We start from the raw sequence: 27,348 nt of genomic DNA, 5'->3' as shown, positions 1-27,348 counted from the left end.
AATGGAAAGTAGAGCTGCCAGGATTAAACGGGTACCCATATAGGATCCTGGGGTGTTCAAGGCGAGGACTTTAGCTGCTAGGCCACCGCACTGGGCCCTAGCGTTCTTGCTTTAATCAAACCATAGTACAGGCTGTGTAAAGATAATCTGGAATTAGATTTTGTCCTTAGAATCTAGTAAGCATAAAAGCCGATGGATGACCCGGCGTGATAGCGTAGTGGTTAGTCTTTGTTTTGCACATGCCAGGATCCCATTTGGCGCCGGTTCTAGTCTGGCAACCCTGCCTCCCATCTAGCTCCCTGCTTGTGGCCTGGGAAAGCAGATGAGGATGGCCCAAAGCCTTGGGACCCTGCACCCACATGGGAGACCAGGAAGAAGCTCAGCTCCAACTGTTGCAGCCACTTGGGGAGTGAATCATCGGATGGAAGATCTTCCTCTCTGTCTCTCCTCCTCTCTGTATATCTGACTTTCCAATAAAAATAAAATAAATCTTCAAAAAAAAAAAAAAAAAGATTGGAGAGGTCTTTGACCTGGTATTAAAATGCCTACATTTGGACCCAGCATGGTAGCCTAGTGGCTAAAGCCTTGCCTTGCATGCACCAGGATGTGTGCCAGTTTGTGTCTTGGCTGCTCCACTTCCCTTCCGGCTCACTGGCCTGGGAAAGCAGTTTAGGATGGCCCAGGGCCTTGGGACCCTGCACCCATATGGGAGGCCCAGGGGAGGCTCCTAGCTCCTGGCTTCACTTCAGGTCAGTGAATCAGCAGGTGGGGGAATCTTTTTGTCTCTGCTCTTTGTAAATTTGACTTTCCAGTAAAGATAAATAAATCTTAAGAAAAAAAATGAAAGAAAAGAAAAAGGAAAAAAATGGCCTAGGACCTTAGACTTAAAAAAAATGCCCACATTTGGGGAAGCTGTGATGATGCAGCATCCTATGTCGAGCACTGGTTCAAATCTTAGCTGCTCCACTTCCAATTCCACTTCCTGATAATACAGCTAGAAAAGCAACCAACGTGCTTAGGCCCCTGCCACCCACATGGGGGATCCAGAAGTTCCAGGCTCCAGCTTTAACTAGACCCAGCTATGGCTGTTGAGGGTGTTTGAAGAGTGAACCAATGGATAATGGAAAATCTCTCTCTTCCATTCTCTCTCATTCTGCCTTTCAAAAAGCGTAATCAAAAAAAAAAAAAAAAAATGCGGGCCTGGCACAGTGGCCTAGCGGCTAAAGTCCTCACCTTGAACACCCCGGGATCCCATATGGGTGCCGGTTCTAATCTCGGCAGCTCTATTTCCCATCCAGCTCCCTGCTTGTGGCTTAGGAAAATGGTTGAGGACAGCCCCAGGCCTCGGGACCCTGCACCCATGTGGGAGACCTGACAGAAGTTCCTGGCTCCTGGTTCCGGATTGGCACAGTATCGGCTGTTGTAGTCATTTGCGGAGTGAATCATCGGACGGAAGATCTTCCTCTCTGTCTCTCCTCCTCTCTCTATATCTGACTTTGTAATAAAAATAAATAAATCTTTTTTTTTTTTTTAAAGATTTATTTTTTATTTTTATTACAAAGTCAGATATACTGAGAGGAGGAGAGACAGAGAGGAAGTGGAGCTGCTGGGATTAGAACCAGCAGCCATATGGGATCAAGGCGAGGACCTTAGCCACTAGGCCACGCTGCCGAGCCCAAAAAATAAATAAATCTTTAAAAAAAATGTGTAATCTTAAAAAGAAAGAGGGCCCAGCAGAGTAGCCTAGTGGCTAAAGTCCTCACCCTGAATGTCTGGAATCATATATAGGCACCCATTCGTATTCCAGCTGCTCCAGTTCCCATCCAGCTCCCTGCTCGTTGCCTGGGAAAGCAGTTAAGGACGGTCCAAAGCCTTGGGACCCTGTGCCCACATGGGAGACCCAGAAGAAGCTCCAGGCTCCTGGCTTTGGATTAGCTTAACTCTGGCTGTTGCAGCCACTTGGGGAGTGAACCAACGGATGGAAGATCTCTGTTTCCTTCACTACGTAAATGTGACTCCCCAATAAAAGTAAATAAATCGAAAGGAAAGGAAATGAAAAAAAAAGAAGAAAAGATGTCCATGGTCCAAATTAAAGTACCCTGGGATCAATTCTCGCTTTGGTTCCTGTATTCCGTTTCCTGCTGCTATGGACCTTGGAAGCAGCAGGTGATAGCTGAAGTGTCTGGGTCCCTGCCATCCGTACAAGATTACCAGTCCCTGGCTTCTGCCTGGTCTAGTTCTGGCTTTTGCTGGCATTTGGGAAGTGAACCAACAAATGGGAGGGGCTGTTTGAATCTCAAAAAGAAGGAAAAAATGGAAAACACCTGTGGAATAAGACAGACCCAGAAGTTACTGGGAAAAAAATAAAGCACTCAGAAGTTTCAGAAGAGGTTAAGATTATGTGCAAAGGAAAGGCAAAAGAAGGTCATAATCATTTAAAATGAATATTAACAGGAATTTTTACCAAAAAAAAGCCAAAAGGAACACTCTTCCTTCTTGAAAGAATGCTGTTGTCAAAAGTAAATAGATTTTAAGTTCTCAGATATATGACCACTAAGACAGCATACTTAGAAGCAGATGTTTCCATGCAAGCTAGTTATGAGGGGGAGAGATGGAAGAAACCAGCTCCTCCGCCCACTGTGGTACAGATGGTCCTTTCGTTCACTGACAGGTGGTAGTCAACACATCATCAAGGTTAACGCTCAGTTACGACCTCAAGACTTACCTCACCAACACCCCCAATTCCACTGCATTCAAGCTGTTCATCACCACGGGCAGAAACGGTGTCAATCTTAAAGGTGAGGAATTTATAGCTCTCGGTGATTAATCCCATCTTCCCTCATTCCATTTACTGTTTTAGATTAGTAATTCAAGTTTCCTTTTATTTCCAAATTCGACTCTTAAAAAAAAAAAAAACTAGGCTCTATCTTCACAGATTTATCACAAAAATCTGAGCCCACAGAAATTGACTTAACTAAAGTTATGCAATAGGCTCAACTGAGTCACTACAAAAACACATTTTTTAAATTCCATTTGTTCTTTTTTTTTTTTTAAAGATTTATTTATTTTATTACAGTCAGATATACACAGAGGAGGAGAGACAGAGAGGAAGATCTTCCGTCCGATGTTTCACTCCCCAAGTGAGTGCAACGGGCCAGTACGCCCCGATCCGATGCTGGGAACCTGGAACCTCTTCCGGGTTTCCCACGCGGGTGCAGTGTCCCAATGCATTGGGCCGTCCTCAACTGCTTTCCCAGGCCACAAGCAGGGAGCTGGATGGGAAGTGGAGCTGCCGGGATTAGAACCGGTGCCCATATGGGATCCCGGGGCATTCAAGGCAAGGACTTTAGCCGCTAGGCCACGCCACCGGGCCCAATTCCATTTGTTCTTAAATTTTGGTTTTTATTTTTTAGCCAAGAGAATGAAACCAAGCAGACAAATCCGTAACATCAAAATAGATTAACTCTACTTTGTCCTTTAATTTTTAAGTAATCAAATACTTTTTTTTAAAGATTTATTCATTTTATTACAATCAGATATACAGAGATGAGGAGAGACAGAGAGGAAGATCTTCTGTCCGATGATTCACTCCCCAGGTGAGTGCAACGGGCCGGTGCTGTGCCAATCCAAAGCCGGGAACCTGGAACCTCCTCCAGGTCTCCCACACAGGTGCAGTGTCCCAATGCATTGGACCGTCCTTGACTGCTTTCCCAGGCCACAAGCAGGGAGCTGGATGGGAAGTGGAGCTGCCGGGATTAGAACTGGTGCCCATATGGGATCCCGGGGCGTTCAAGGTGAGGACTTTAGCCGTTAGGCCATGCCGCCGGGCCCAATCAAATACTTTTTTTACATGAACTACAAATACAGTGTAAGCATATATATATAAAGAATACCTTATCAAATTTTTCAGGTTGTTACAGAGAAAAAAAATACCAAAATTTTCTTCATACTATAATCATACTATTGTCCAGCATTTGGGATTCTATAAACATACTCTACCCCTGGATCTTTCTAAAATCATAACATATTTTTGTTGAGAAATTTTATGCATCAATCCCTTGGGTACTGCTGGTAGACTACCAGATCTAGACCAACAATGACTGAAAATAAGCTTCAGCAAACTGAACCACTGAGAATTAGTGCATGGCAAGATGTGGGAACAGGGTACAGTTCCTATGCAGCCTATCTGGAATGCCACCCAGTGAGCTGGCCCAACCTTGGTGTCAGAGCCCCTGTTAAAACAGGCACCAACACTTCAGATGAAGTTCTGGAGACCTTTGGCTTGAACCATACACTGGCTGTACAAACAAGACCTTCCTAGACTTAAAAGCAACTCATACCTGTATTGCTTTATTCTTCACAGTATTTCAACTTCCCTGTAATCTTACACTCACTGGTGAATTACAAAATTATTTGGAAAAAAAGACATCACCTGTGGCTGGTGGCATGGCAGAGCAGCTTGGAGTGTCCCTTGGGACACCAGCATTCCACACGGACATAGGCCTAATTCCCAGTTGCTACACTTCAATCCTGCTCCCTGCTAATGTGCCTGGGAAAGCATCAGCAGATGACCCAAGAGCTTGGGCCCCTGCACCCTCACTGGAGACCTGGAAGAAGCTCTGGACTCTGGCCTGACCCCAGGCTTGGCCACTGTAGCCATCTGGGGAGTGAACCAGACAATGAGATTTGTAGCTACCCCTCCCCTTCTCTGTTGAGCTTTACAAATGAATCTGAAATGCACACACATGCATGTATGAACGCATGCACACATACTCTATTTATCGATAATGAAGTCCACTATAGACTTTCAAAAATTGGCAGAGGCAATGGTTTCACTTTTTTTTTTTCCCTCATCGATTGCTGCTGGGCTGAGCAAACCAGCCAGAAATAACCACCTTTGTTTGCTGTGATATCAAATTGCTTCCCCATAATGGCTTCTTCTTTTACACACGCTTGTCAGTGACAAAGCTGTTTGTCTCCTTTCTGCCTCTTAGGAGCCTGTACTCCCAATCAGGCCTTGGCCATTACAAAGATCCTTCTTCCAGAGACCCTCCTGGTGTGCCACGTACAATTTAGTAACACTTTGCTAGACATTCCAGCAAGCAAAGTCTTCCATGTTCACTCATATTTCAGCATGGAGAAAGGTAGGTTCCACCAGGTCAGTCTGGATCCTCTCTGCCTTCCTCGTCATAGTTGTTTCTTACTGGAGTGTGGCTCTGCTTGCCCTTTCGTCTGATACGTGTAAAACTGTGGAATCTTTCCCAATCAACATTTCTTTTCAAGACATTCAACAGGCTTCTAATACATGCCTCCTAATACGCTTAGTGTCTTTCTATATTTTTCTTGTCAGTCCCATTTTGTCTAGCAGGATCTGGAGTGTGTGTAATTCATTCTTTTTTTTTTTTTTAATCCCGGTATGTAGGAGTGATTACATGTTTCTGAACTGAAGGATTATTCCAGAATAATATTAAGAAGTACAAACAAGAAATAGGCTGACACTGAGATAATTTCCTGTAAGTTAAATGATCTTAAAAGAGGAAGATTGAGATCCAGTATAAGGCAGACATAGGGTGTCGCTACACGATGGGCAGTGTAGCGGGGTACAGGCAGTGAGCCAGGCAGTGTGACCAGGGTGGGTAGTGAAGCAGCACCAAAGCCAGACTCGCTCTACAAACAACTGAACGCCACACGGGCTACCTGGTACCAGGACAGGCGCTAGAGTTACAAGGAGGGAGTAGAGACCTTGACTTTGTTAATGTACAGAGGTGAGCATGAAGACATAAACATGGCAGGCTAGAGCAGCAGAAACAAAAATGACGTGTGTAGCATGACCAAGAGCATGCCAGATGCCAAGAGTATAGTGTATTCCAGGCAACACAGAGCCCTGGAGTTTTTGTTTGATTTTTGTTGTTTTCACAAAATTAAGTCCAAAGGAGCAAGCTTTGGGCACAGCAGTTCACATGCAACTTGGGACCCATATATCCCATGCTACTTGGGATGCCAACATGCCAGCATCCCATGAGTGCCTGGGATTCAGTCCCACCTCCACTTCCCATCCAGTTTGCTGTCAATGTGTACCTAGGAAGCTCAAGTCCTTGGTCTTTGCAATACATGTAGGAGACCCCAGAAGAGTGCCTGGCCCAGCCCCAGCTAGTGTTTTTGGAGTGAACCAACATACCAAGATCTACCTGTCATTCTGCCTTCCAAATAAAAAATAAATAAATCCGTAAGCACATCAGGTAGTGTGGAGGTGTTTAACCCTCAAAGCCCTTTCCCAATGCGGACTTTGTTCTATTAGCGTCACTCCTGAATTGCCATCATGTACCATATTGTTTATTCTGAAGCAACTAAGTTCCACTGTGGGTATGCTTTTGTTTGTATTCTCCCCACAATGGTCTACAGTGTGCTGACACTTAATACTCAACACCGAGTTCCTATTTCCTCTGGCTGAATTTGCCTGTCACCCTTTCCCTCCCCACGCATAAGATTCAGTTTAGCGGAACCCCTGAACCTTCCTGCCCAGCATTTCCCTTTTTCTCTCCCCAGGGGTGTATGTGTGCCTCATCAAAGCTCGGCCACAGTCCCAGGAGCTGCTCCAGGCCCTCAGTGGGGCAGACACCTCGGTCTACGGGTGGGCCACACTGGTCAGCCAACGCAGCAGGAATGGAATGCAAAGAATCCTCATTCCTTTAATCCCAGCCTTTTACATTAACCAGTCTGAACTGGTTCTCAGCCACCACCAAAATGTCGGGGAGATAAGAGTGCTGGGAGTGGACCGAGTTCTGGAGAAGCTTGAGGTATGTGAAGGAATGAACCAAAACAGAACACATCAGGAATTTGCAAGTAGGGATTTTCCATTCTTATCCCAAGCGCCAAAGGAAAATCAGTTCCTAATATAAATCACCGTAACATATTCTTTTTTTTTTTTTAAGATTTATTTATTTATTGGAAAGGGAGATATACAGAGAGGAGGAGAGACAGAGAGGAAGATCTTCCATCCGATGATTCACTCCCCAAGTGAGCCGCAACGGGCCGGTGCTGTGCCGATCCGATGCTGGGAACCAGGAACCTCTTCCGGGTCTCCCACATGGGTGCAGTGTCCCAATGCATTGGGCTACCCTCGACTGCTTTCCCAGGCCACAAGCAGGGAGCTGGATGGGAAGTGGAGCTGCCGGGATTAGAACCGGCACCCATATGGGATCCCGGGGCGTTCAAGGCGAGGACTTTAGCCACCAGGCCACGCCGCCGGGCCCACCATAACATATTCTTAAGTCAGGTAAAGAAAGCCTTTCCCTTTTACAATGCCAGCCGGCCTTCCAGAGCCTAACCCCAGTGCTAACTGTAACAACCTTTAGAACTCTAGTTTATAGACTTTTCCTGAAGTCACTTTATTCACACAGTTCATTTTCTTCCCTGGTTCTCTTTCAATACTTCAAAAGAGGTTAAAAACTTGCTGGCTAGCTAAAAATCTATACCTTGAAAATTCCTATACTGTCTGTTTGAAAATGGAACATATTCTTCTCTCAAACAAGTGTTCTTACTTTTTCCCCCAAGGTCTTCCCCAGCAGCCCAGCTCTAGCGGTCTCTGCCCACAGGCACTCTCCCCTCATGCCTGGCCTGGCCAGCTACTCTGTAAGAGTAGTCAACTTCACCTCCTTCCAGCAGATGGCATCAGCTGTTTTCATCAACATTTCCTGTGTGCTCACCAGTCAGAGTGAGGCTGTGGTGGTGAGAGTTACGGAGAAGCCTGGTGCAGGTGAGCAGCCAAAGGGGGAAAGAAGGTAGAATGCAGGGGAAAAGATTTAGCCACCTGATTGAGAACACGCAAACTAGCTCAAGTATGTGCAAGCTCCAAGCCTACCCAAAGCATAACCTGCAAGTAGCTTTCATAACTAGATTTTATACTTAACACTAAACATTATACATCAGTTTAACACAACCTTTTGTCACCTTTGTAAACAGTTTATCTGATTTTTAAACTTCCTGATAACCATAGTTTTCAAGTTCTAGCAACTCTTCCCAGTAGTCAATGGACAAATGTTGAAAACTCTGGAAGAAGAGTTAATTTCTGAAAACTGATTCCAGGCATTATCTAGATTAGAAATCATTTTTTAGAAAAAAAATTAAAATATTTATATATTTTGATACAATGGCTTAGTGGCTAAATCCTCGCCGTGCACAAGCTGGGATCCACTATAGGTGTCAATTCATGTCCCAGCTGCTCCACTTTCCATCCATCTCCCTGCTTATGGCCTGGGAAGACATTAGAGAATGGCCCAAAGTCTTGGGACCCTGCACCACGTGGGAGACCCAGAACTCCTGGCTCCTGATCAGCTCAGCTCTTACGGAGGCCACTTCAGATTGACCCGGCTCCAGCCATTGCAGCCACTTGCAGAGTGAACCAGCATATGAAAGACTGTCTCTTCTCTCTGTAAATCTTTCCAATAAAAATCCGTAAATTTTTTTAAATGTATTTATTTTTATTGGAAAGTCAGACACATGCAGAGAGGAGAGACAGAGAAAAATTTTCTGTCCAATGAATCATTCCCGAAGCAATAGCAACAGCCAGAGCCAGGAACTTCCTCCAGGTCTCCCACATGGGTGCAGAGTCCCAAGGCTTTCGGCCATCCTCGACTGCTTTCCCAGGCCACAGGAAAGAAGCTGGATGGGAAGTGGAGCTGCCGGGATTAGAACCAGCGCCCATATGGGATCTCGGCACCTGTAAGGCAAGGATTTTTTTTTTAGCCACTAGGCAACGGCACCAGGCCCCAAAATCCAAATCTTAAAAAAGAAAAAAAATGAATTTATGGATTTTTATTGGGAATAGATTTACAGAGAGGAGAGACAAGCATCTACCATCTGTTGGTTCACTCCCCAATGGCTGCAATTACTAGAGCTGAGCTGATCTGAAGCCATGAACCAGGAGCTTCTTCCAAGTTTCCTGCAAGGATGCAAGATCCCCAAGGCTTCAGGCCATTCTCCACTGCTTTCCCCAGGCCATTAGCAGTGGAGGATGAGAAGTGGAACAGCCTGGACACGAACCAGTGCGTGCCCACATGGGATCCTGTAGCTTGAAGGGGAAGGATTAGCTAACTTAGTCATTGCTCTGGGACCCTAATTTAGAAATCTACATTTGGACATGATAGGAACATATTACAGAAACTTAACAAAAACTGGAAAGTCTAGGCCCGGCGCAACGGCCTAGTGGCTAAAGTCCTCACCTTCAGCGCGTCAGGATCCCATATGGGCGCCGGTTCTAATCCCGGCAGCTCCACTTCCCATCCAGCTCCCTGCTTGTGGCCTGGGAAAGCAGTTGAGGACGGCCCAAAGCCTTGGGACACTGCACCTGCATTGGAGACCCAGAAGAGGATCTGGGTTCCCGGCTTCAGATCGGCGCGTACTGGCCCGTTGTGGTCACTTGGGGAGTGAATCAACAGATCAAAGATCTTTCTGTCTCTCCTCCTCTCTTTCTTGCCAATAAAAACAAATTTTAAAAACACTTAAAAATAAGGCAGATTGGGGAGACAGGAATCATATCATAATGTACAAGCACAGGCAAGAATGTTAAAAATAAACATGCCATGCAAAGTGTTATTTGCACTCTGCCCAACAAAGGTCTGAAAGGGGAAGCTGAGGGATCAGTGTCAATCCTTCAGCGCGTGTACTTCAAGCAACCTCACATTCTTTTGTGAAGCCGGCTGTAAACAGTGTGAAGAGGTGGATTAAAGCAAGTTAGCACCAGTTAAGAGTTCACAAGTCTGTTAAGTGAAATAAACCAGAAACAAGACAAATACTCTATCTGCTCGTTTGTGCAAACTCAACCTAGAGGGATTAGAATCACAAATTATAGAATATAAAATGACCCAATGTTTCAAAAGCACAAGTTTTATCAGTAAATAGATGAGAGGTCCCCAAAAAGTGCTAACCTGCAGTTCAGGACCCCCTGGGTTTAGGAGACCACTGCTCAGACCCAACGCAGTAGCCAAGCGGCTGAAGTCCTCGCCTTGCACTCACCAGGATCACATACGGGCACATTTTTGTGTCCCAGCTACTCTACTTCCCTTCAAGCTCCCTGCCTCTGGCCTGGGAAAACAGAGGATGCCCCAAGAAGCCTTGGGACCCTGCACCTGCGAGGGAGACCAGAAACAGCTCCTGGCTCCTGGCTTTGGATTAGCTTAACTGGGGCCACTGCGGCTACTTGGGGAGTGAGCCAGCGTAAAAATAAAGAGAATTACCAACTCAGTCAGCACTCACTGTCACAGGTCTGCAAAAGGAATGAAAGGGATCACAGCACAGAAAAGCCAGAAGGCATTGTTAAGGTGGTGCAGGACTTAAGGCTCCGGAAGCCTAACAGGTTCAGGGACAGGAAGAAATTTTACTACTGAGGAGATAAGAAGCCAGAAAGACATGGAGCAAGTACAGTTGACACTCAAGGTCTGGTCTCTGTTCTCAAATTCTCATTGTTAAAACAATTCTGTAAGAGGGAAGAGTTGCCAGTACATGTGCTGCTGTGATCACAAGTCCTGGGTGTACTGAGCATCTCGTTTCCTTCCAACACAGGACAATGCGAAGACGCTGGTGTCATCAAGCGACTCCTAGGCTCTTACCAGATCCTTTTCTTTACCCTCTTTGCGATGTTGGCATCAACAGCTTTCATCTTTTTAGGTAAGAATCCGTCAGCACCATGGACTTTGACTAGGAAACCACCTTCATACCTGACCTGGGCGACTCCAGGTCAACTCACTGGGTGTGTCAAAACAGTGAGATACCTCAGAGATGGTGTTCACTGCCAAATCTAACATCTAGTTTTGTCCACACTTATACTTAGGGATGATTTACACAACACTACTATTACCAACACCTGCAGTTTTCCTCAATCTTAGTGACAAACTAGGAGGGAGGCTAAATTGAGATAAATGGAAACTTCCCGTAATAGTATACTACTAAACTGCAGCCCAGCATTTGACAACTGCTACCTACATTACCATACCTGGGGTCCATACCCGACATGGGGATGTCACAGGCCAGTCCACATCAGGTATTAGGGGAATGACCAGCAGATGGGAGCGTCCCTTGGTACACCCACAGGTTGGTTCAAGGACCCCTCTACACAACAGTAAAACCCAAATGCTCAAATCCCTTCCCAGTAATGCTGCAGTATTTACATATAACCCACACACCAGTTTCACTGGTACCATGCAGACCTTATAACACAATGAAAGCACACTAAATAGTCACACTACGTGGTTCAGGGAATCAAAGCCTGTATACACATTCAAGATGGGTGCTCCTCATGCCCCCACAACACATTCCCAATCTGCAGCTGAGTCCAGAGCTACAACCCACAGATAGAGGCCAGCTCAGTTCACCTCGTGGTGTTTTTTATACAAACACTTAAGTCTCACTGTAGCGCTGATGTGGCTCTGCAAAGCCTTCCAGCGGCCATCAGGCAGGCCTCTGGGTGACCCCTGCTTGTCCTTTTCCAGCATACAACGCCTTCCTCAACAAACTGCAGGCAGTCCCAGTGGTTTACGTCCCCACTCTCGGAACACCCCAGCCAGGTAAGGAGCTACCGCCATCCTCATCTCTGCACGGGTCTGAGAAACATTCACTCAGCCCTGCATCCTCTTTCCTGCTTGCTTCCAGGTTCTTACATTTCTACGTGCTCTCCTCCCTTCATGAACCAGCAACCCCCGCTGGCCCAGAGCCGGCTACAACACTGGCTATGGAGCAGAAGGCACTAACCCGGGCTGGGCTAAGCCCCTTTCACCTTAAGGAGCAGAAGTCTAGCTCTTCCCTGCTAGGTGCCTACCAGTAGGCTCCCCAGTGAGTCAAGGCCCCCATGTTGTTTAAGGTCCCGGTGTTTTTTCAAATTAAAACTGTGTTGCTGAGTTGTGTTGGAAGTGCTGTCAGTTCTTAATACTAAAAAAACAAAATCAACATAGTATTCCTTTGCTAAAATGAACGATATACTATGATGCACTCAGTGAGCTTAGGTGACTAAAACATGTCCCAGATGGACTGTGCTGCAAATAACTCCATCACTTGCCTCCAGACACTAGCATTCCACTCATGTGGCTGTCCCTGCACACTCAGGGCAGGACCTTCCTAAGCAGTTAAACAAGACCACACAGCGGGATGTATCCAAAATGTGTTTATTGGGAAGGTCTCCCATTCATCTTGATTCAGGGCGCCCTTAGTGCTGCTTCCTTCGGAAGGAACATCCTGCAAGTAAAAACATTCACAGGTTCAGGGATGCAGCCCACCACCTCCTCCCCGCAGAAACCCACCCCCACCTGCCACTCAAGCTCTCACTAATCCGAGCCCACTCCTACCACTGTGGAGACCAACACCTGGTTCCTGACCAACTACTTGTAGGAAAATCATTAACAGAATTCCACCCCTCTCCCGACATGCCACCCGGCCCCGCTCGCCAGCAGGCTGACCCATGAAGTCACTCACCTTCTGTAAGCCTCGCTTTGCCTCCCGTGGGCTGGCAGAGCACAGTGGAGCAGCCGACACACAAAACGACCGTCTGTGCGTGGCTAAAAACCGTGGTGATTTTGTAGCATCCTAAGGAGGGGAAACGTCGAGAAATACGCCTTTTTTTCCTTCCTTCTCTCCGGATTACCAGTGTACATGCCAAACCAACCCCTTCAGTTCACTTTGATAAAGGACAAGACACCTGCTGGGCTGCGTCAGGGGCGACGTCCCACCCCACTACACACACACACACACACACACACACACACACACACACACACACTCTCGCTCTCACCTGGGCACTTGACGTCCATGAAGTAGGAATTGGGGCTCTGCACCAGGCGTTTCTTCTTGTGTTTCCTCTTCTCCTCCTCCGGAGAGGGATGCAGGAGATCCTTGGCGAGCTAAGGAGAACGAGGGCAAGGATTCAGGCACAGCCCGGCCGTCCCCGGCCGCAGGACGCGCCCCCCGCGCTGCGCCAGCCGGGCCGCCATCTTCTCGCTCCGCGCTCCCGAGCAGGCGGGCGGCCGGGGTCGGGGCCGCGGGGCCCGGGCGCACCAACGTCCTGAGCGTTGCGGGGAGCGAGCGAGGGCGGAAGGCGGCGTGGAGGGGGAGCCCACGGCCCCAAGCGCCCAAACCCGCACCCAGGCACTCACAGGCATGTTCGCGTGGGGAGGTCGTCACCGCCGGAAAGGAGCGAAAGCGGAAATCCTGCTCCTTATATACGGCGGTCCTCCGGAAGTGACGCGCACGCCTTTAGCCGCCATGTTGGGAAGGTCTTACTCTCGGTGCGTTTGCAAGGGAGGCTGGGAGGGCACGCCATGTTTGGAGGGTCTGGAGAGAGCGTCTCGACCTGGAGACGTCGTTGAATGAAGCTTGAAATCGCTGAGCGCTCAAAAGGAAAACGCGCTTTTGGACTATAGTGCGAGGACGAATGTTGGATGCAACACCGATGGAGGGCCAGCGTGTGGCGCAGTGGATTAAGCCTCTGCTGGAAGCATCTGCATCCCATATGAGCCTTGGCTCAAGTCCTGGCTGCGCCACTTCCAATCCAGCTCGCTGCTGACAACGCCCGGGAAAAGCAACGGAGGACGGCCCAGATGCTTGGGTGAAGCGCCGGTCACCATTTGGGGACTGGACCTGCGATGGAAGATCTCTTTGTGTCTCTTCCTATGTCTGTAACTCAACATTTATGCGGAGGAAAAAAAAAAAAAACGCCGCTTACGAAGTCTGCATCACCTGTTGGGGTGCCAGGTTCCTGTCAGGCAATGTGATTTCATTGCCCACGCCAGCTTCCTGCATACCTGCACCCTGGGTGGTCCCCTGCACCCAGGGAACGTGAAGAAGCAGGTCCTGGTTCCTAGCTTCCTAGCTCCAGACACAGCCATTGGGGTCATTAGAGCAGTAAACCAGGAGACGAAAGATCTTTCTCTGCCTCTGCTCTCCATAACTCTGCCTTTCCATTGAAATTTTAAAAATTTTTTTAAGATTTATTTACTTTTTATTGGAAAGTCAAATATACAGAGAGGAGGAGAGACAGGAAGATCTTCCATCTGCTGATTCACTCCCCAAGTGGCCGCAATAGCTGGAACTGATTCCGCAGACAGGAATCTTTCTGTCTCTCCTCGCCTCTATAATTCTTCCTTTCCAATAAACAAGTAAATAAATCCTTTTTTAAAAATATTTTTTTAAAGATTTATTTTTATTGGGCTCGGCAGCGTGGCCTGGTGGCTAAGGTCCTCGCCTTGATCCCATATGGCCGCTGGTTCTAATCCTGACGGCTCCACTTCCTCTCTCTCTCTCTCCTCCTCTCAGTATATCTGACTTTGTAATAAAAATAAAATAAATCTTTTAAAAAAAAGATTTATTTTTATTGAAAAGGCAGATATACATAGAGGAGGAGAGAGAGATAGGAAGATCTTCCATCCAACGATTCACTCCTAGAGTGGCTGAGCTGGCCAGAGCTGTGCCAATTCAAAGCCAGGAGCCCAGAGCCTCTTCCAGGTCTGCCAGGCGGTTGCAGGGTTCCAAAGCTTTTGGCCGTCCTGAACTGCTTTCCCAGGCCACAAGAAGGAGCTGGATGGGAAGCAAGGCTGCCAGAATTAGAACCAATGCCCATATGGGATCCCGGCACATTCAAAGCGAGGACTTTAACCACTACACTATTGCTCCAGGCGCGATAAATCTTTTTTTAAAAATTATTTTTTGGGGCCCCAAAAGATAGCCTAGTGGCTAAATCCTCACTTTGCATACCCAGAGTCCCATGTGGGTGACAGCTCATGTCCCAGTTGCTCTACTTACAATTCAGCTCCCTGCTTGTGGCCTGGGAAAGCAGTCCAGGAAGGCCCAAAGCTTTGGGACCCGGCACCCACGTGGGAGACCTGGAAGAGGTTTCTGGTTCTTGGCTTTGGATCAGCTCAGCTCTGGCTGTTGCGGCCACTTGGGGAGTGAATCAATGGATGGAAGATCATTCTCTCAATATCCCTCCTCTCTGTAAATCTGACTTTCCAATAAAAATAAATAAACCATTTTTTAAATTTACTTATTTTTATTGACTTGTTTAAAATAAAGGATTTATTGGGCCAGGCACGATAGTGTAACAGCTGCAGTCCTCGCCTTAAATATGCCAGGATCCTATATTGATGTAAGTTCAAATCTCAGTGGTCCCACTTTTCATCCAGCTCCCTGCTTGTGGCCTGGAAAACCAGTCGAGGATGGCCCAAAACCTTGGGACCCTGCACCCACATGGGAGATCCGAAAGAAGAGGCTCCAGGCTCCTGGCTTCAGATCAGCTCGTTTTCAGCTTTTGAGGACGCTTGGGGAGTGAAGCATCGGATGAAAGATCTTCCTCTCTGTCTCTGTCTCTTCTCCTCTCTGTATATCTACCTTTTCAATAAAAACATGTAAATCTTTAAAAATGTTTTAAAAGGGATTTATTTACTTATTTATTGGAAAGACAGAATTATAGAGGGAAGGAGAGACAGAGAAATTCCTTGTCTGCTGAATCATTCCCCAAGTGGCTGCAACAACCAGAGCTGAGCTGATCTGAAGCCAGGAGTCAGGAGCTTCTTCCAGGTCTCCCGTGTGGGTACATCGTCCCAAGGTTTTGGACCATCCTCGACTGCTTTCCCAGGCCACAAGCAGGGAGCTGGATGGGAAGTGGAGCAGTTTGGACATGAACTGCTGCCCATAAAGATGTTGGCACTGCTATGGAAGCCTAACTAGCTGTACCACAATCTACCCTAGCATTCTGTTCATTAAGAGTTGAGAAGGGGGGTCCGGCGGCGTGGCCTAGCAGCTAAAGTCCTCGCCTTGAACGCCCCGGGATCCCATATGGGCGCCGGTTCTAATCCCGGCTGCTCCACTTCCCATCCAGCTCCCTGCTTGTGGCCTGGGAAAGCAGTTGAGGACGGCCCAATGCATTGGGACCCTGCACCCACGTGGGAGACGCGGAGGAGGTTCCAGGTTCCCGGCTTCGGATCAGCGCGCATCGGCCCGTTGCGGCTCACTTGGGGAGTGAAACATCGGACGGAAGATCTTCCTCTCTGTCTCTCCTCCTCTGTGTATATCTGGCTGTAATAAAAATGAATAAATCTTTAAAAAAAAAAAGTTGAGAAGGGGGCCCTACTGCTAACATCTTATGGCAGGAGGAGTTTGGGCAGGGTTCGGCCGTGGGGTTGGAGCAAAAGCAGCTCCCTGCAGAGTGGCGGCTGAGGCGGGTGCCCCAGCCAGGTCAGACCCAGTTGCTGGGGACTCAGGCCACAGTCTGTGCCGAAAGGCAGTGACCGAGTCCTAAGCTTTGCACGAGGCTGTGCATGCTGGCCGCTCAGTGGCGTGCTCTGGGGTTTTTATGATATGTAATTGCTGCCTAGGGACACCCATGAATAAGGCCAGTTTTAGTATGGGCGAGAGATGAATTCTGGGTGGCTTCCCAGCAACAGGGTCATGGAACTTTCTGGCAAGCGTGGGAACTGAGACCTGTTCATTTGGAGGCAAGAGTCGATAAGATCTGTTTGGGCCAGACTGATTCACCAGCCTAAATGGGAATCCTGAGATGGATTGTTAGCATAGAGCATCACTGACTGCCACACACCAGTCTATACCAAAGCTAATGCATGGGGGCCTGTATGGCAGGGCTAGGTACCAGGTGGAACAATGGACGGGTCACACTTGGCAGGGTCAAGTCCTGCTGGTTAGCTTGCAAGCTGGGGTGATGATGGACTGAGTTAGTGTGACCATGGCACCTGCCGTCAATTATGGGCAAAGGAACCGACAATAGTCTGGGCAGGTCAAGGCAGCAGTACCCAAAAGTGCATCCTAAAATGGGATGTGGGGTGGGCCGAGCTGCAACTGGAAGGGGGTGGACTTGGCAGGGCTGAGCATACCTCAACTCACAAGGAAGAACAGAAATCAGGATGGAGCACAGGTCATGCTGAACTAGGCTCTTACACCAACTGGTCTGCATGAGGCAGGGATACTAGGCCACAGCATCAAAGGCAAAGACTGAGACAGGTGAGGGACTAAGCCTACTGGGTCAGAGCAGCCATTAGCACACGCATAGTCTAAGGCTGGGAATAGACTTGGCTGGGGAGCTGTGAGAGTACACCCTTGCTGAGTTGGGGTTCCCAAGGGAGAGTGCGGGGGCCAGAGTGGGGACTGCATTCTAGTCTGGATATGGCTGCAATCTCCCTTGGCACAAGTGTGAACTTGGGCTGGGCACACCTAACCAGGCTAGATGCCAGCACCTTCTTGTGCTCTGGAGAACCTGGGTAGATGTAGGACAGACTAGGCTAGGTCTCTGCCCCTACTGAGCCATGTGTGAGCAGTGTCTGGGTGTGGATTAGCCTTGGCTGAGCTGAAACATCCAACAGTAAGAACCAGAATGGATTGAAGGCCAGCAAGGAGGGCTGACCCATGGACCCGCAAGATCTGGCATAGGGAGAAGTTCTGATGGAGGGGCTTGGGAAAGTCCTTTGTCGGGACACAGTCCATGCAGGTGAGCGCAAAAACCATGATAAGGAACAACCCAGAACAGGCCGTGGAAAGTTTACCACTGGCATATATTTGGCATAGGTCTAGAGCAGACCAGGCTGAACCAGTTCACATAACTGTTGGTGAATCTGAACACCAGAACAGAGTGTGGGTCGGGCCAGGTTCATTTGCACATTACAGAATGCCAAGGTGAGATAAGCCGTACCAGATGTGGCTGCAGTGCCCAAACTGCACATGTGAGAACCAGGGAGGGAGGGGGAAAAGTCAGCAGGGGAATGTGGGCTCCCGTGTTGGACAACCACTCCCACTGGAGAGCATGGGTTGGGATAGGGGCAGACCAGAACAGGCAGGGTTATAACACCTGTGTGCCTCATGTGGACAGATCAGGGAAGAGTCAGGTTTGGCTGACTGTCCCTACTGGTGCAAGCATAAATCAGAATGGGTGAGGATTGGTTGGGCTTTGCCGCAGCATCAGATAGCAGATGCTGGCACTGAGGGCTAACCTGTCAACTTAAACTACAGATTCAGGAAAGTGCATGATCCGGGAGTGGGAGTGGGCTAGGAGAGAAATAGTGGGCTTCTCCCTCTTGGGTTACCACTCCCATTGGAGAGCATGAAAACCAGGACAAGGGCAGGGGTGGCTAGACAGAAAGGTACCCGCCAGCATGTGCGTGGGCTGGATAGTAGGGTTGGTTGGGTTGAACTAGGCTTCAATGCCCACTGACATGTATGAGAGCTGAATGGAATGTGGGACAGACTGAACAAGTCTGCAGCACATACTGGCAAACATGGGAGCAGCCAGGGCAGGGGCGGGCCTGGTGGGGGTTTTGGGGAGTTGCCCCAAGTAGGCTGCAGCTCCCACTGCTTTGTGTGAGGGCCGAGTGTGAAGTTGGCAGGATCGGGCTAGACTACAACATCCATCGATTCGCGTGGAAGACAGGGCTGGTAGCAGAACTGATGCAGCAATTGTAACCACCAGCGTGTGCATAAGCTGACTGGGGCGACAGACGGTGCCGGACCCTGTACTGGCAAGCACACACAAGGATCAGGTCTGGGATCACCTCAGACGAAGTTTCTTTGGAGATCCCTCCAACTGAACTGCTGATCTCAGAACCCCAACCATGAAGAGACTATGCCAGCCAGCGGATTCTGAAGTGATTTCATCGTGCTTGGAACGGCAAGATTGGCAGCAATTCAGAACTGTTGAACTATCAAAACTGCTTGAGCAGGACCCTCGGAGTGTGCCTCACATCGGGGACCTGGGATGGGTGGAAGGCTGGGTGGGGCTTTTCCCTTCGTTTCTCCCCTGATCCCAGATACAGGGGGAAAATGATGGTATTAGTGTGGAAACAATGGTATTACCCACTTTCCTGTAGCCCTTGCCCCTTTGTACCCTAATCAACTAAGTAAGATTATTTTTTTAAAAATTAAAAGAATTAAAACAAAACAAAACAAAGCTCAGAAGGGGTGCCAGCCAGAGGAAGGGAGACCGAGAGGAAGTTTCAGGCTCCTGGCTTTAGACTAGACCAGCTCCTTCCCTTGAGGCCTTTGGGGAGTAAACCAACAGATGATACACTTCTCTGCATCTCCTCTTTTCCCTGAATATCTTCCTTTCAAATAAATAAATCTCTACATAAAGTGGAGGTGATTGTGGAGTCCAGGTGTAAGGAACAAATCAGTAGATGAAAAATCTGTCTCTGGCACTCTGCCCTTCCAATACATTTTTTTTTCTTGGAAAAAAAATAAACTGTGAAGAATTACATGTTGTGGGGCTGATGCCATGGTTCAACTGGCTAATCCTCTTCCTTTAAGCACCAGCATCGCTTATGGGCGTTGGTTCGTATCCTAGCTGCTCCACTTCCCATCCAGCTCCCTGCTTGTGGCCTGGGAAAGCAGTGGAGGATGAACCAAAGCCTTGGAACCCTGCACCTGCATGGGAGACCTGGAGGAAGTTCCTGGCTCCTGACTTCGGATGGGCTCAGCTTCAACCACTGCGGCCATTTGGGAAGTGAACCAGAGGATGGAAAATTTTTCAGTCCCTATTCTCTGTACATCTGCCTTTCCAATAAAAATAAATCTTAAAAATTAATTACTGAAAAACAATGACTAGTTCTGTCCTCTTGCGCTCCCTCAAAGAGGGCGGGCTTTCACTCCCGTCCCTCCCGCCAGGGGGCAGACCGACTCAGCGAGTGACCGGTCCCTCAGGGCAGGCCCGCTTTTTTCAAAGAGAATTGCGCTTTGCAGAACCGAGGGCTCGGGACCTCAGTGGGCTCAGTTCTCCCGCTCCATGCCCAGGGCCATCCCCACCTGCCACTGTCCCTATCCCACGCCCCGAACCCCCGAGCCCGCCGGGTCACGCCACTTCTCGAGGCCCCTCGGTTGCAGCCTCGGTGCCCTCCAGCCCGGCCGGGCAGAGGGAAGGCAGCGGCGGGCCGTTCTGGGCTCCGGGCCCGCCCCGAGCCCGCCCGGGCCGGCCGACGGGGGGCGGAGCCGGCGCCGCGCCGCCTCCACTCGGCTCCCGGAGCCCTGGGCCGCCCGCGAGGAAAACTTGTTCCTGGCCTGTGGGCGCCGGCCGGCGGTCCCCCGCCCCGTCGGCCCACCCGTGCGGTCCCGCCCCCCGGCGGCCCGGGCGCCTTGGCCAGCCCTGCCCCCGGCGCCCCCAGTGTCCGCCATGGCCAAAGCCTACGACCACCTCTTCAAGTTGCTGCTGATCGGGGACTCGGGGGTGGGCAAGACGTGTCTGATCATTCGCTTCGCCGAGGACAGCTTCAACAGCACCTACATCTCCACCATCGGTGAGCCCACCGGGGACCCCTGCTCCCCGGAACGTCCCTCGGGGTGGGCTCCGGGAGACCTGTGGGTGACCCCCAAGCCTCCCGGACACTGTCCCCTCCTGTCCTCTTCCCGCACGCAGTCCCCTCCCCTCGACCCCTGCGTCCTCCAGCCCCCGCGGGCACACTCTTCCCCACTTCCCCCACAGCGCCCGGCTCTGCGCGCCCCTCGGGTTAATCGGGCTTTATAGCGGGAAGAATGGAGTCCGGGTGTAGGGGTGATTCTCGGCCAGGAAGGTGGGGGGTCAGCCTGGTGACTCATCCTCCTCCAGCCCGGCCCGGCAGGCAGGCGTGGGGGAGGTGCCCGCCTTCCTCCACCGCCGGCCTGGGACACCGGACAGCCCCAGTCTGCAGCCCGGCTCTGCTGACAAAAGGCCAGGGCGAAGTGGGAGCGCGTTTAGCCTCTGACGGTCTGGGTTCCCAGCCTGGCCCGCCCAAGACTGGCAGCCAGGGACCTGCCTCCTGATTCTGTAGCCTTAGGGCCCCAGACTGGGTAGGGCACCCAGAGAATAAAGAAACCTAAAGAAACAGAATGGGACAGAGAGGGAGAGAGAGAGATGGCAAAGTCGCTTTGGGGGTTGGGACACAGCCTGAACTGAGAGTTGTTACCGCCCCCAAGTCCTCAAACCACAAGTGACACATCCAACTTGGGGACTTCCAGCAAGGTTGCGGGGCCAGTGCCACCCCCTGCAGAATTCAGCTGTGGCTGTGTCTCTGGGTCCTGTCTCCTGTCACAAGCTTTTATGCACTCACACACGCCCCTCCGCTCCATGGCCTCCTCCCGTCCCCCAGGAATCGACTTTAAGATCCGCACCGTGGACATCGATGGCAAGAAGATCAAACTGCAAGTCTGGTGAGTGAGGACCTCCCCCTTGGCCCCACGAGACCCAGCGCTTGCACATTTACCCCCTCTGAGACCCCTGCCCTCTCTCTGTCTCGCTTCATTCTGGCTCTCCCCACCCCAACTCATTCCTCCTGCCCTCCCCTACCAACTCTCCGGTGGAGCTGGATCAGGAACACCCAGCTCTAAGCAGTTAAAGCACAAGCAGTAGAAAGCAGTAGAAGGAAGCCCTAACTCCCAGTCCAGTGCTCGCTCTACACTTTACCTTAAGGTGACTCCCAGCTGGGGTTCTGGTGCCACGGGACTTCGCAGGAGCATTCGGTTGGGAGAGGGAGGAGCTGCCTGGGGCTCAGATCCAGGTTCTGCCACCTAACTTTCATGAGCTACCCAACCTCTCTAAACCCAGTTTTTCCATCTGTAAAATGAAGACAGTAAAATGCAACCTGTGTGCATAAAGGGAGGCGGGGCACAAACAACGCACACACATAAAGGGACCAGCGCTGGGCACACATTCGGTAGAGCAGAGCCGCTGTGAAGGGGGGTGTTGGGGGCACAGCAGCCCACCCTGGAGCCCCTGGGTTCCAGGTCCAGCTCTCGTGCTTGCTGCTGCTGCCCACCCAGAAGGCAGCAGGTGGTAGCTGGAGGGACTGGCCCATACCACCTCCTGAGAAGCACACATGGAGTTCCCCACCTCCCATTTCTGTCTAGTAAGCCCTGGTTGTTGGGGGAATGAATCAGAGAATGAAAGATTTTCATCTCTCCTCTTTCTTTTTCAAAATTAGATTTATTTTATTTTTATTGGAGAGATTTGCAAAGAGAGACAGATTTTATATCTGCTGGTTCACTCTCCAAATACTAAAATGGCCCCCTCTTCAAGTTGCCCATCCCAAGCCAAGAGTTTCCTGCAGGTCTCCCATGCAGGTGCAGGGTTCCAAGGCTTTGGGCCATCCTCCCCTGCTTTCCCAGGCCACAAGCAGGGAGCTGGATGGGAAGTGGGGCAGCCGGGACCCGAACTGGTGCCCATATGCCTGTGCTGGGAGGTGGAGTAATTAGTGGAGCCAGCCCCTTCATCTCTTCATTTTACCTTTAATTAATTATTTTTAGAATAATTAGTTAATTATTGTAAAACACACACATACACACACCCAATGGGCTGACACTGGTATAGCAAGCTAATTCTCCACCCTATGGCACCAGCGTCCCATGTGAACTCTGGCTCTGAACTCTAGCTCATGTCCCAGCTGTTTCACTTTCCATTCAGCTCCTTGCTTGTGCCCTGGGAAAACAGTCGAGGACAGCCCAAGGCCTTGGAACTGTGCCCCACATGGGAGACCCAAAGGAAGCTCCTGGTTCCTGGCTTCGGATCGGCTCAGCCTTATTACAGTCATTTAGGAAGTTAACAAATGGATGGAAGATCTCGCTTTCTCTGTTTCTCCCTCTCTGAAACTCTACCTTTCAAATAAATACATCTTTGGGCCCCACAGAGTGGTCTTACAGCTAAAGTTCTTGCTTTGAATACACGCCGGGATCCCATATGGGCGCCGGTTCTAATCCCAGCAGCTCCACTTCCCATCCAGCTTCCTGCTTGTGGCCTGGGAAAGCAGTTGAGGACGGCCCAAAGCCTTTGGTTCCTATACCTGTGTGGGAGACGCAGAAGAGCTCCTGGCTCCTGTTTTCGGATCAGTGCAGCACCGGCTATTGCGGTCACTTGGGGAGTGAATCATCGGATGGAAGAGCTTCCTCTCTGTCTCTCCTCCTCTCTGTATATCTCCCTTTCCAATAAATAAATAAATAAAAATAAATAAATCTTTTAAAAAAATCTTTGAAAAGCAAAGGAGAAGCAAGACGTCTTTTTTCCCGAATCTCTGCCATCTCCAGTCCCAGGTGCCTTTCCCTGCTGTCCCTTGCTTTGCTCCTTCCTGTCCCACTCAGTTACGGAAATGAGGGTCTCTAGCTTTAATTATTATTATTGTTATTATTGTTATTTTAATTCGAGAGTTAGGGAGCATTCTCATGGCTGGTTCAGTCCCTAGATGCCTTCAAAGGAGCAGGGACCAAAGGCAAGAGTTGGGAACTCCGTCCGGGTCTCCTCTCTGGGATGGCAGAAATCCTGTCCCTTGGACCATTACTACTGCCCCCCAGGTTCGGGTCTAACAGGAAGCCGGATATTTAAAAAAAAAAAAAAGGAAAGAAGGAAGGAAGAGTGTGTGTGAGATGATTCAATTGGCAAATCCTCCACCTGCAAGCACCAGGATCCCATATGTTCACCAGTTTATGTCCCAGCTGCTCCACTTCCCATCCAGCTCCCTGCTTGTGGCCTGGGAAAGCAGTAGAGGACGGCCCAAAGCCTTGGGACCCTGCACCCGTGTGGGAGACCCGAAGAAGCTCCTGGATTCAAATCGGCTTAGCTCCAGCCATTTCAGCAACTTGGGGAGTGAACCGGTGGGTAAAAGCTCTTTCTGTCTCCCAAGCCCCTGACTACCAGCACTGCTTTTTTTTTTTTTTTTTAAGCATTGAATATAGAGCATTTAGTAACAGGTACTAATAAAATTCTGAAGCATTGCTTTTTTTTTTTTAAGATTCATTTATTTTTATTACAGTCAGATATACAGAGAGGAGAGACAAAGAGGAAGGTCTTCCGTCCGATGATTCACTCCCCAAGTGAGCCGCAACAGCCGGTGCTGTGCCGGTCTGAAGCCGGGAACCAGGAACCTCCTCCGGGTCTCCCACGTGGGTGCAGGGTCCCAATGCATTGGGCCGTCCTCGACTGCCTTCCCAGGCCATAAGCAGGGAGCTGGATGGGAAGTGGAGCTGCCGGGATTAGAACCGGTGCCCATATGGGATCCCGGCACGTTCAAGGCGAGGACTTTAGCCGCTAGGCCACGCCGCTGGGCCCCGAAGCATTGCTTTTAATCTCAATGTTTTGGAAGCTTTCCTTACTTCCCCAGCTTTTGCAACATGTTTATAAATTTGAATACTTGCATGCAGTATATGTGCATCAATTTTTCTGCAGAGGGAGCGGCAGAGGTGGTCCAGAAACAACTATTAAAACTGTGCTCAACAATTAAGATTAATCAGTTGATGATCAAAACAAAACAAAAAAGTTCTTCCTCTCTCTTCTCTCTGTAAATCTGCCTTTTCTTTTTTGTTTTTTAAAGATTTATTTATTTTTTTATTGCAAAGTCAGATATACAGAGAGGAGGAGAGACAGAGAGGAAGATCCTCCGTCTGATGATTCACTCCCCAAGTGACACAACAGCCAGTGCTGCGCCGATCCGAAGCCAGGAGTCAGGAACTTCCTCCAGGTCTCCCACGCAGGTGCAGGGTCCCAAGGCTTTGGGTCAGCCTCGACTGCCTTCCCAGGCCACAAGCAGGGAGCTGGATGGGAAGTGGAGCTGCCGGGATTAGATCCAGCACCCGTATGGGATCCCAGCGCGTTCAAGGCAAGGACTTTAGCTGCTAGGCCACCACACTGGACCCCAAATGTGCCTTTTCAATAAAATAGATGTTAAAACAAGCAAATGAAAAACAGGAAGTCAGAGCAGGAGGCATTCAGTTAAGCCAGTCACTTTGATGCAGGACTTGGGCACCCTATCCACCGGGCAAAATGGCCATCTTGCAAAAGTCGAATTCATGAACTTGGGGGCGTAATACTCCCCTTGGAAAATTTCCTCTTTTTTATCCTACCCCCATGCAACCTGCTTCTTCAGGGACACGGCTGGCCAAGAGCGATTCAAGACGATCACTACTGCCTATTACCGCGGAGCCATGGTAGGAAGTCTGTGCGTGAACGAGGGGAGAGGAGGATTTTACCAGCACAGGATCGTGGGGGGAGGAGAAGAGAGCAGTTAGAACCCTGTTGGGACTTCGGGACAGTTGGCAGGCAGTGGGAAGCTGAAACTGGAAGGTGAGCCCAGGTATGCCTTGTGGTCTCCAGGGCATCATCCTAGTGTACGACATCACTGATGAGAAATCCTTCGAGAACATTCAGAACTGGATGAAGAGCATCAAAGAGGTGGGAGCTGGCCCAAGGCAAGGGGAGGACCAGGCAGGCCCCAGCTTTGACCCACCTCCCCTTTCGCCGCCAGAATGCCTCCGCTGGGGTGGAGCGCCTCCTGCTGGGGAACAAGTGTGACATGGAGACCAAGAGGAAGGTGCCCAAGGAGCAGGCCACCAAGGTGAGCGCAGGGCGGGCAGGCCTGCGGGAGGCCTCATGGCTGCCCGAGCCCCTTCCCCACTCTCCGCCTGCTCCACTGCAGTTGGCACAAGAGCACGGCATCCGGTTTTTCGAGACAAGCGCCAAATCCAGTGTGAACGTGGATGAGGTGAGCCGGCCTGCCGCAGAAAGGTGGAGACGGGGTATTGGATGCTGGATGTGTTCGCCCCACGGGTGGTTCTCACCGTCCAATCCCACTGCTTAGGCCTTCAGTTCCCTGGCCCGGGACATCTTGCTCAAGTCTGGAGGCCGCAAATTGGTGAGTTGGTCCTGCTGGGCCCCGTACGACTGCATGTGTGTGCGTGTGGTGTGTTCACGTGTGTGTACATGCGGGGACGTGTATGTGTGTCCATGTATGTGGATGCTTTATGTGGTGCGGCAGGGGACATGTGAGTGTGTTTGAGTGTGTACCTGTGTGTGTGTGTGTCTGGTGGGGGGAATGTGCGCTTTTTGTGTGTATGTAAGTGCTGTGTGGTGTGTGGCAGAAGGCGATGTGTGTGTGAGGAGTGCGTGCCTGCACGTGTGCATGGTGAGGGGCATGTGTGCTTGTGTGTATAGTGGGGGCAGGGTACACATGTGCATGTATGTATGTGTACGTGTGGGAGGAGTGAGGGGTGGCGGCCATAGCAGGTGAAAACTGCGGTGGAGCTGGGGCTTCTGGTGAGACTGAGTCCACTTGGGCTGGTGGCCCCCAAGCCCACCCAGCCACTCACCCCGTGCCCACCGCGCCCTCTCCCTGCAGGGAAACAGCAGCAAGTCCCCTGGCACAGAGCTGAAACCCAGCGACAAGAAGGGCACCAGCAAGTGCTCCCTGGGCTGACGACCCGGCGGGCTTCCCTCGGCCAACGCCGGGTGGGCCGCTCCACGTCGGAGGGCGCGGGGCTGAGGGCCTTGGAGGGCTAGGTGGGGAGGAGAAAGGAAGGAGAAAGCGAAGGGAGAAAAGCTTCAAAGGGAACGGGAGGCGGGAGCAGGGAGCAAGGAGCTGGAAGGTCTGAGGAAGTGAAGGAAGGTGAGGAGCTGGAAGGAGGGAGGCAGAGGGGGCCCGCCCTCAACCCTTCCGGGGCTACAGGGCACACACCATGTAAAGGCATCCACGGAGGCTGGGGGCGGGTGAGGGCGCAGGGGCTGGGAGAGGCCGGCTGGGTGCCCACCTGACGCACGGTCCCTCTGCACAGCCCCCGATTAAAGGCCCCCAGTTGGCACAAAAGACCCTGGCGTGCACATGTCTTCTTGCTGTCTCCACTCTCGCCTCCCCACAGTAGCTGGTCCGCCCAAATCTGTGTTCCCGTGGCACCCTGCCCAGTCCTGCCCCACCCCTGCCCTGGCTACTTCATTGGTGAGGACAACTGCCAAGGGCAGGAAGTAGAGTCCCAGGGGCCTGTACTTCCTCATTCCACTGAGGGGTCCAGAGGGCGGCAGGGAGCACAGGAAATGGGGGACTGAATAGACCCCCAGGTGTCCCGGCCACCGGCAGGGAACAGGACCAGGGCAGTCCTGGTGCTGCGCGCAGGGGCCTTCTGCTCTGCCAGAAGTGCATTTCTATGTTTGGTAGGCATTACTGGTTGTTTTTCTTCTGTTGGCTCTTTCTACTTTTTAGGAATTATTTATGTTCTTTCATTTTATTTGAAAGATTGAGAGATTCTTCTGTCTCCTACTTCACTCCCCCAAATGCCCATAATAGCCAGAATTGGACGGGACCAAAACCAGAAGCCCGAGACTCAGGGTAGGTCTTCTGCACGGGTGGCCAGGCACCCAGGTTCTTTAGCCGTCACCTGCTGCCCCCAGGGTGCACATGTACAGAAAGGTGGATCAAAAGTGGCACCATGGTAAGTGGGTTAAGCAGCCACCTGCAGAGTCAGCATCCCACATGGGAACCAGTTCAAGTCTCAGCTACTTCATTTTTCTTCCTGCCTTTTTTTTTTTTAAAGATTTATTTATTTATTTTGGAAAGGCAGACATACAGAGAGGAGGAGAGACAGAGAGGA

At 50.4% G+C, this 27,348-nt stretch overlaps 3 protein-coding genes across 3 annotated transcripts in view; 2 read left to right on the top strand and 1 right to left on the bottom strand.

Annotated features, from left to right (window-relative positions):
* The window catches only part of NUP210L (nucleoporin 210 like), a 124,618-nt gene extending 112,835 nt beyond the window's left edge, over positions 1-11,783 (top strand). The window contains exons 34-40 of the mRNA XM_058660302.1: positions 2,672-2,798; positions 4,995-5,144; positions 6,547-6,797; positions 7,555-7,756; positions 10,561-10,665; positions 11,487-11,561; positions 11,647-11,783. Coding sequence (XP_058516285.1) covers positions 2,672-2,798; positions 4,995-5,144; positions 6,547-6,797; positions 7,555-7,756; positions 10,561-10,665; positions 11,487-11,561; positions 11,647-11,744 — 1,008 coding nt within the window. The 3' untranslated portion in view covers positions 11,745-11,783. The remainder of the gene's footprint in view (positions 1-2,671; positions 2,799-4,994; positions 5,145-6,546; positions 6,798-7,554; positions 7,757-10,560; positions 10,666-11,486; positions 11,562-11,646) is intronic.
* Positions 11,784-12,139: 356 nt separating this feature from the next.
* RPS27 (ribosomal protein S27) lies at positions 12,140-13,247 on the bottom strand. The gene is made up of 4 exons (XM_004588954.4): positions 13,140-13,247; positions 12,779-12,887; positions 12,463-12,573; positions 12,140-12,225 (listed from the first exon to the last, which is right to left on the bottom strand). The coding sequence occupies exons 1-4, from the start codon at positions 13,143-13,145 to the stop codon at positions 12,197-12,199; spliced, it is 255 nt and encodes an 84-aa protein (XP_004589011.1). The 5' UTR covers positions 13,146-13,247; the 3' UTR covers positions 12,140-12,196.
* Positions 13,248-20,019: 6,772 nt separating this feature from the next.
* RAB13 (RAB13, member RAS oncogene family) lies at positions 20,020-26,264 on the top strand. Its single transcript, XM_004588953.3, has 8 exons — positions 20,020-20,270; positions 21,099-21,159; positions 24,858-24,918; positions 25,085-25,162; positions 25,236-25,325; positions 25,407-25,472; positions 25,569-25,622; positions 26,106-26,264. Exons 1-8 carry the CDS (start codon positions 20,147-20,149, stop codon positions 26,181-26,183), a joined length of 612 nt encoding a protein of 203 aa, XP_004589010.1. The 5' UTR covers positions 20,020-20,146; the 3' UTR covers positions 26,184-26,264.
* Positions 26,265-27,348: the final 1,084 nt, after the last annotated feature.

The sequence above is a fragment of the Ochotona princeps genome, chromosome 2 (genome assembly GCF_030435755.1).
Source record: "Ochotona princeps isolate mOchPri1 chromosome 2, mOchPri1.hap1, whole genome shotgun sequence".
NCBI lineage: Eukaryota > Metazoa > Chordata > Mammalia > Lagomorpha > Ochotonidae > Ochotona > Ochotona princeps.
The sequence above is the reverse complement of the archived record's forward strand: the minus strand, read 5'-3'. Positions and strand labels throughout refer to the sequence as shown.

What these genes read in the sequence shown, in the direction of transcription:
- RPS27 (XM_004588954.4), bottom strand. An exon ending in CATGGACGTCAAGTGCCCAG is followed by an intron (nt 12,574 to 12,778) that starts GTGAGAGCGAGA and finishes TCCCCTCCTTAG; the next exon opens with GATGCTACAAAATCACCACG. An exon ending in CAAAGCGAGGCTTACAGAAG is followed by an intron (nt 12,226 to 12,462) that starts GTGAGTGACTTC and finishes TTTTACTTGCAG; the next exon opens with GATGTTCCTTCCGAAGGAAG.
- RAB13 (XM_004588953.3), top strand. Translation starts at nt 20,147, where the DNA reads ATGGCCAAAGCCTACGACCACCTCTTCAAGTTGCTGCTGATCGGGGAC. An exon ending in CCTATTACCGCGGAGCCATG is followed by an intron (nt 24,919 to 25,084) that starts GTAGGAAGTCTG and finishes TGTGGTCTCCAG; the next exon opens with GGCATCATCCTAGTGTACGA. An exon ending in CCAGTGTGAACGTGGATGAG is followed by an intron (nt 25,473 to 25,568) that starts GTGAGCCGGCCT and finishes CCCACTGCTTAG; the next exon opens with GCCTTCAGTTCCCTGGCCCG.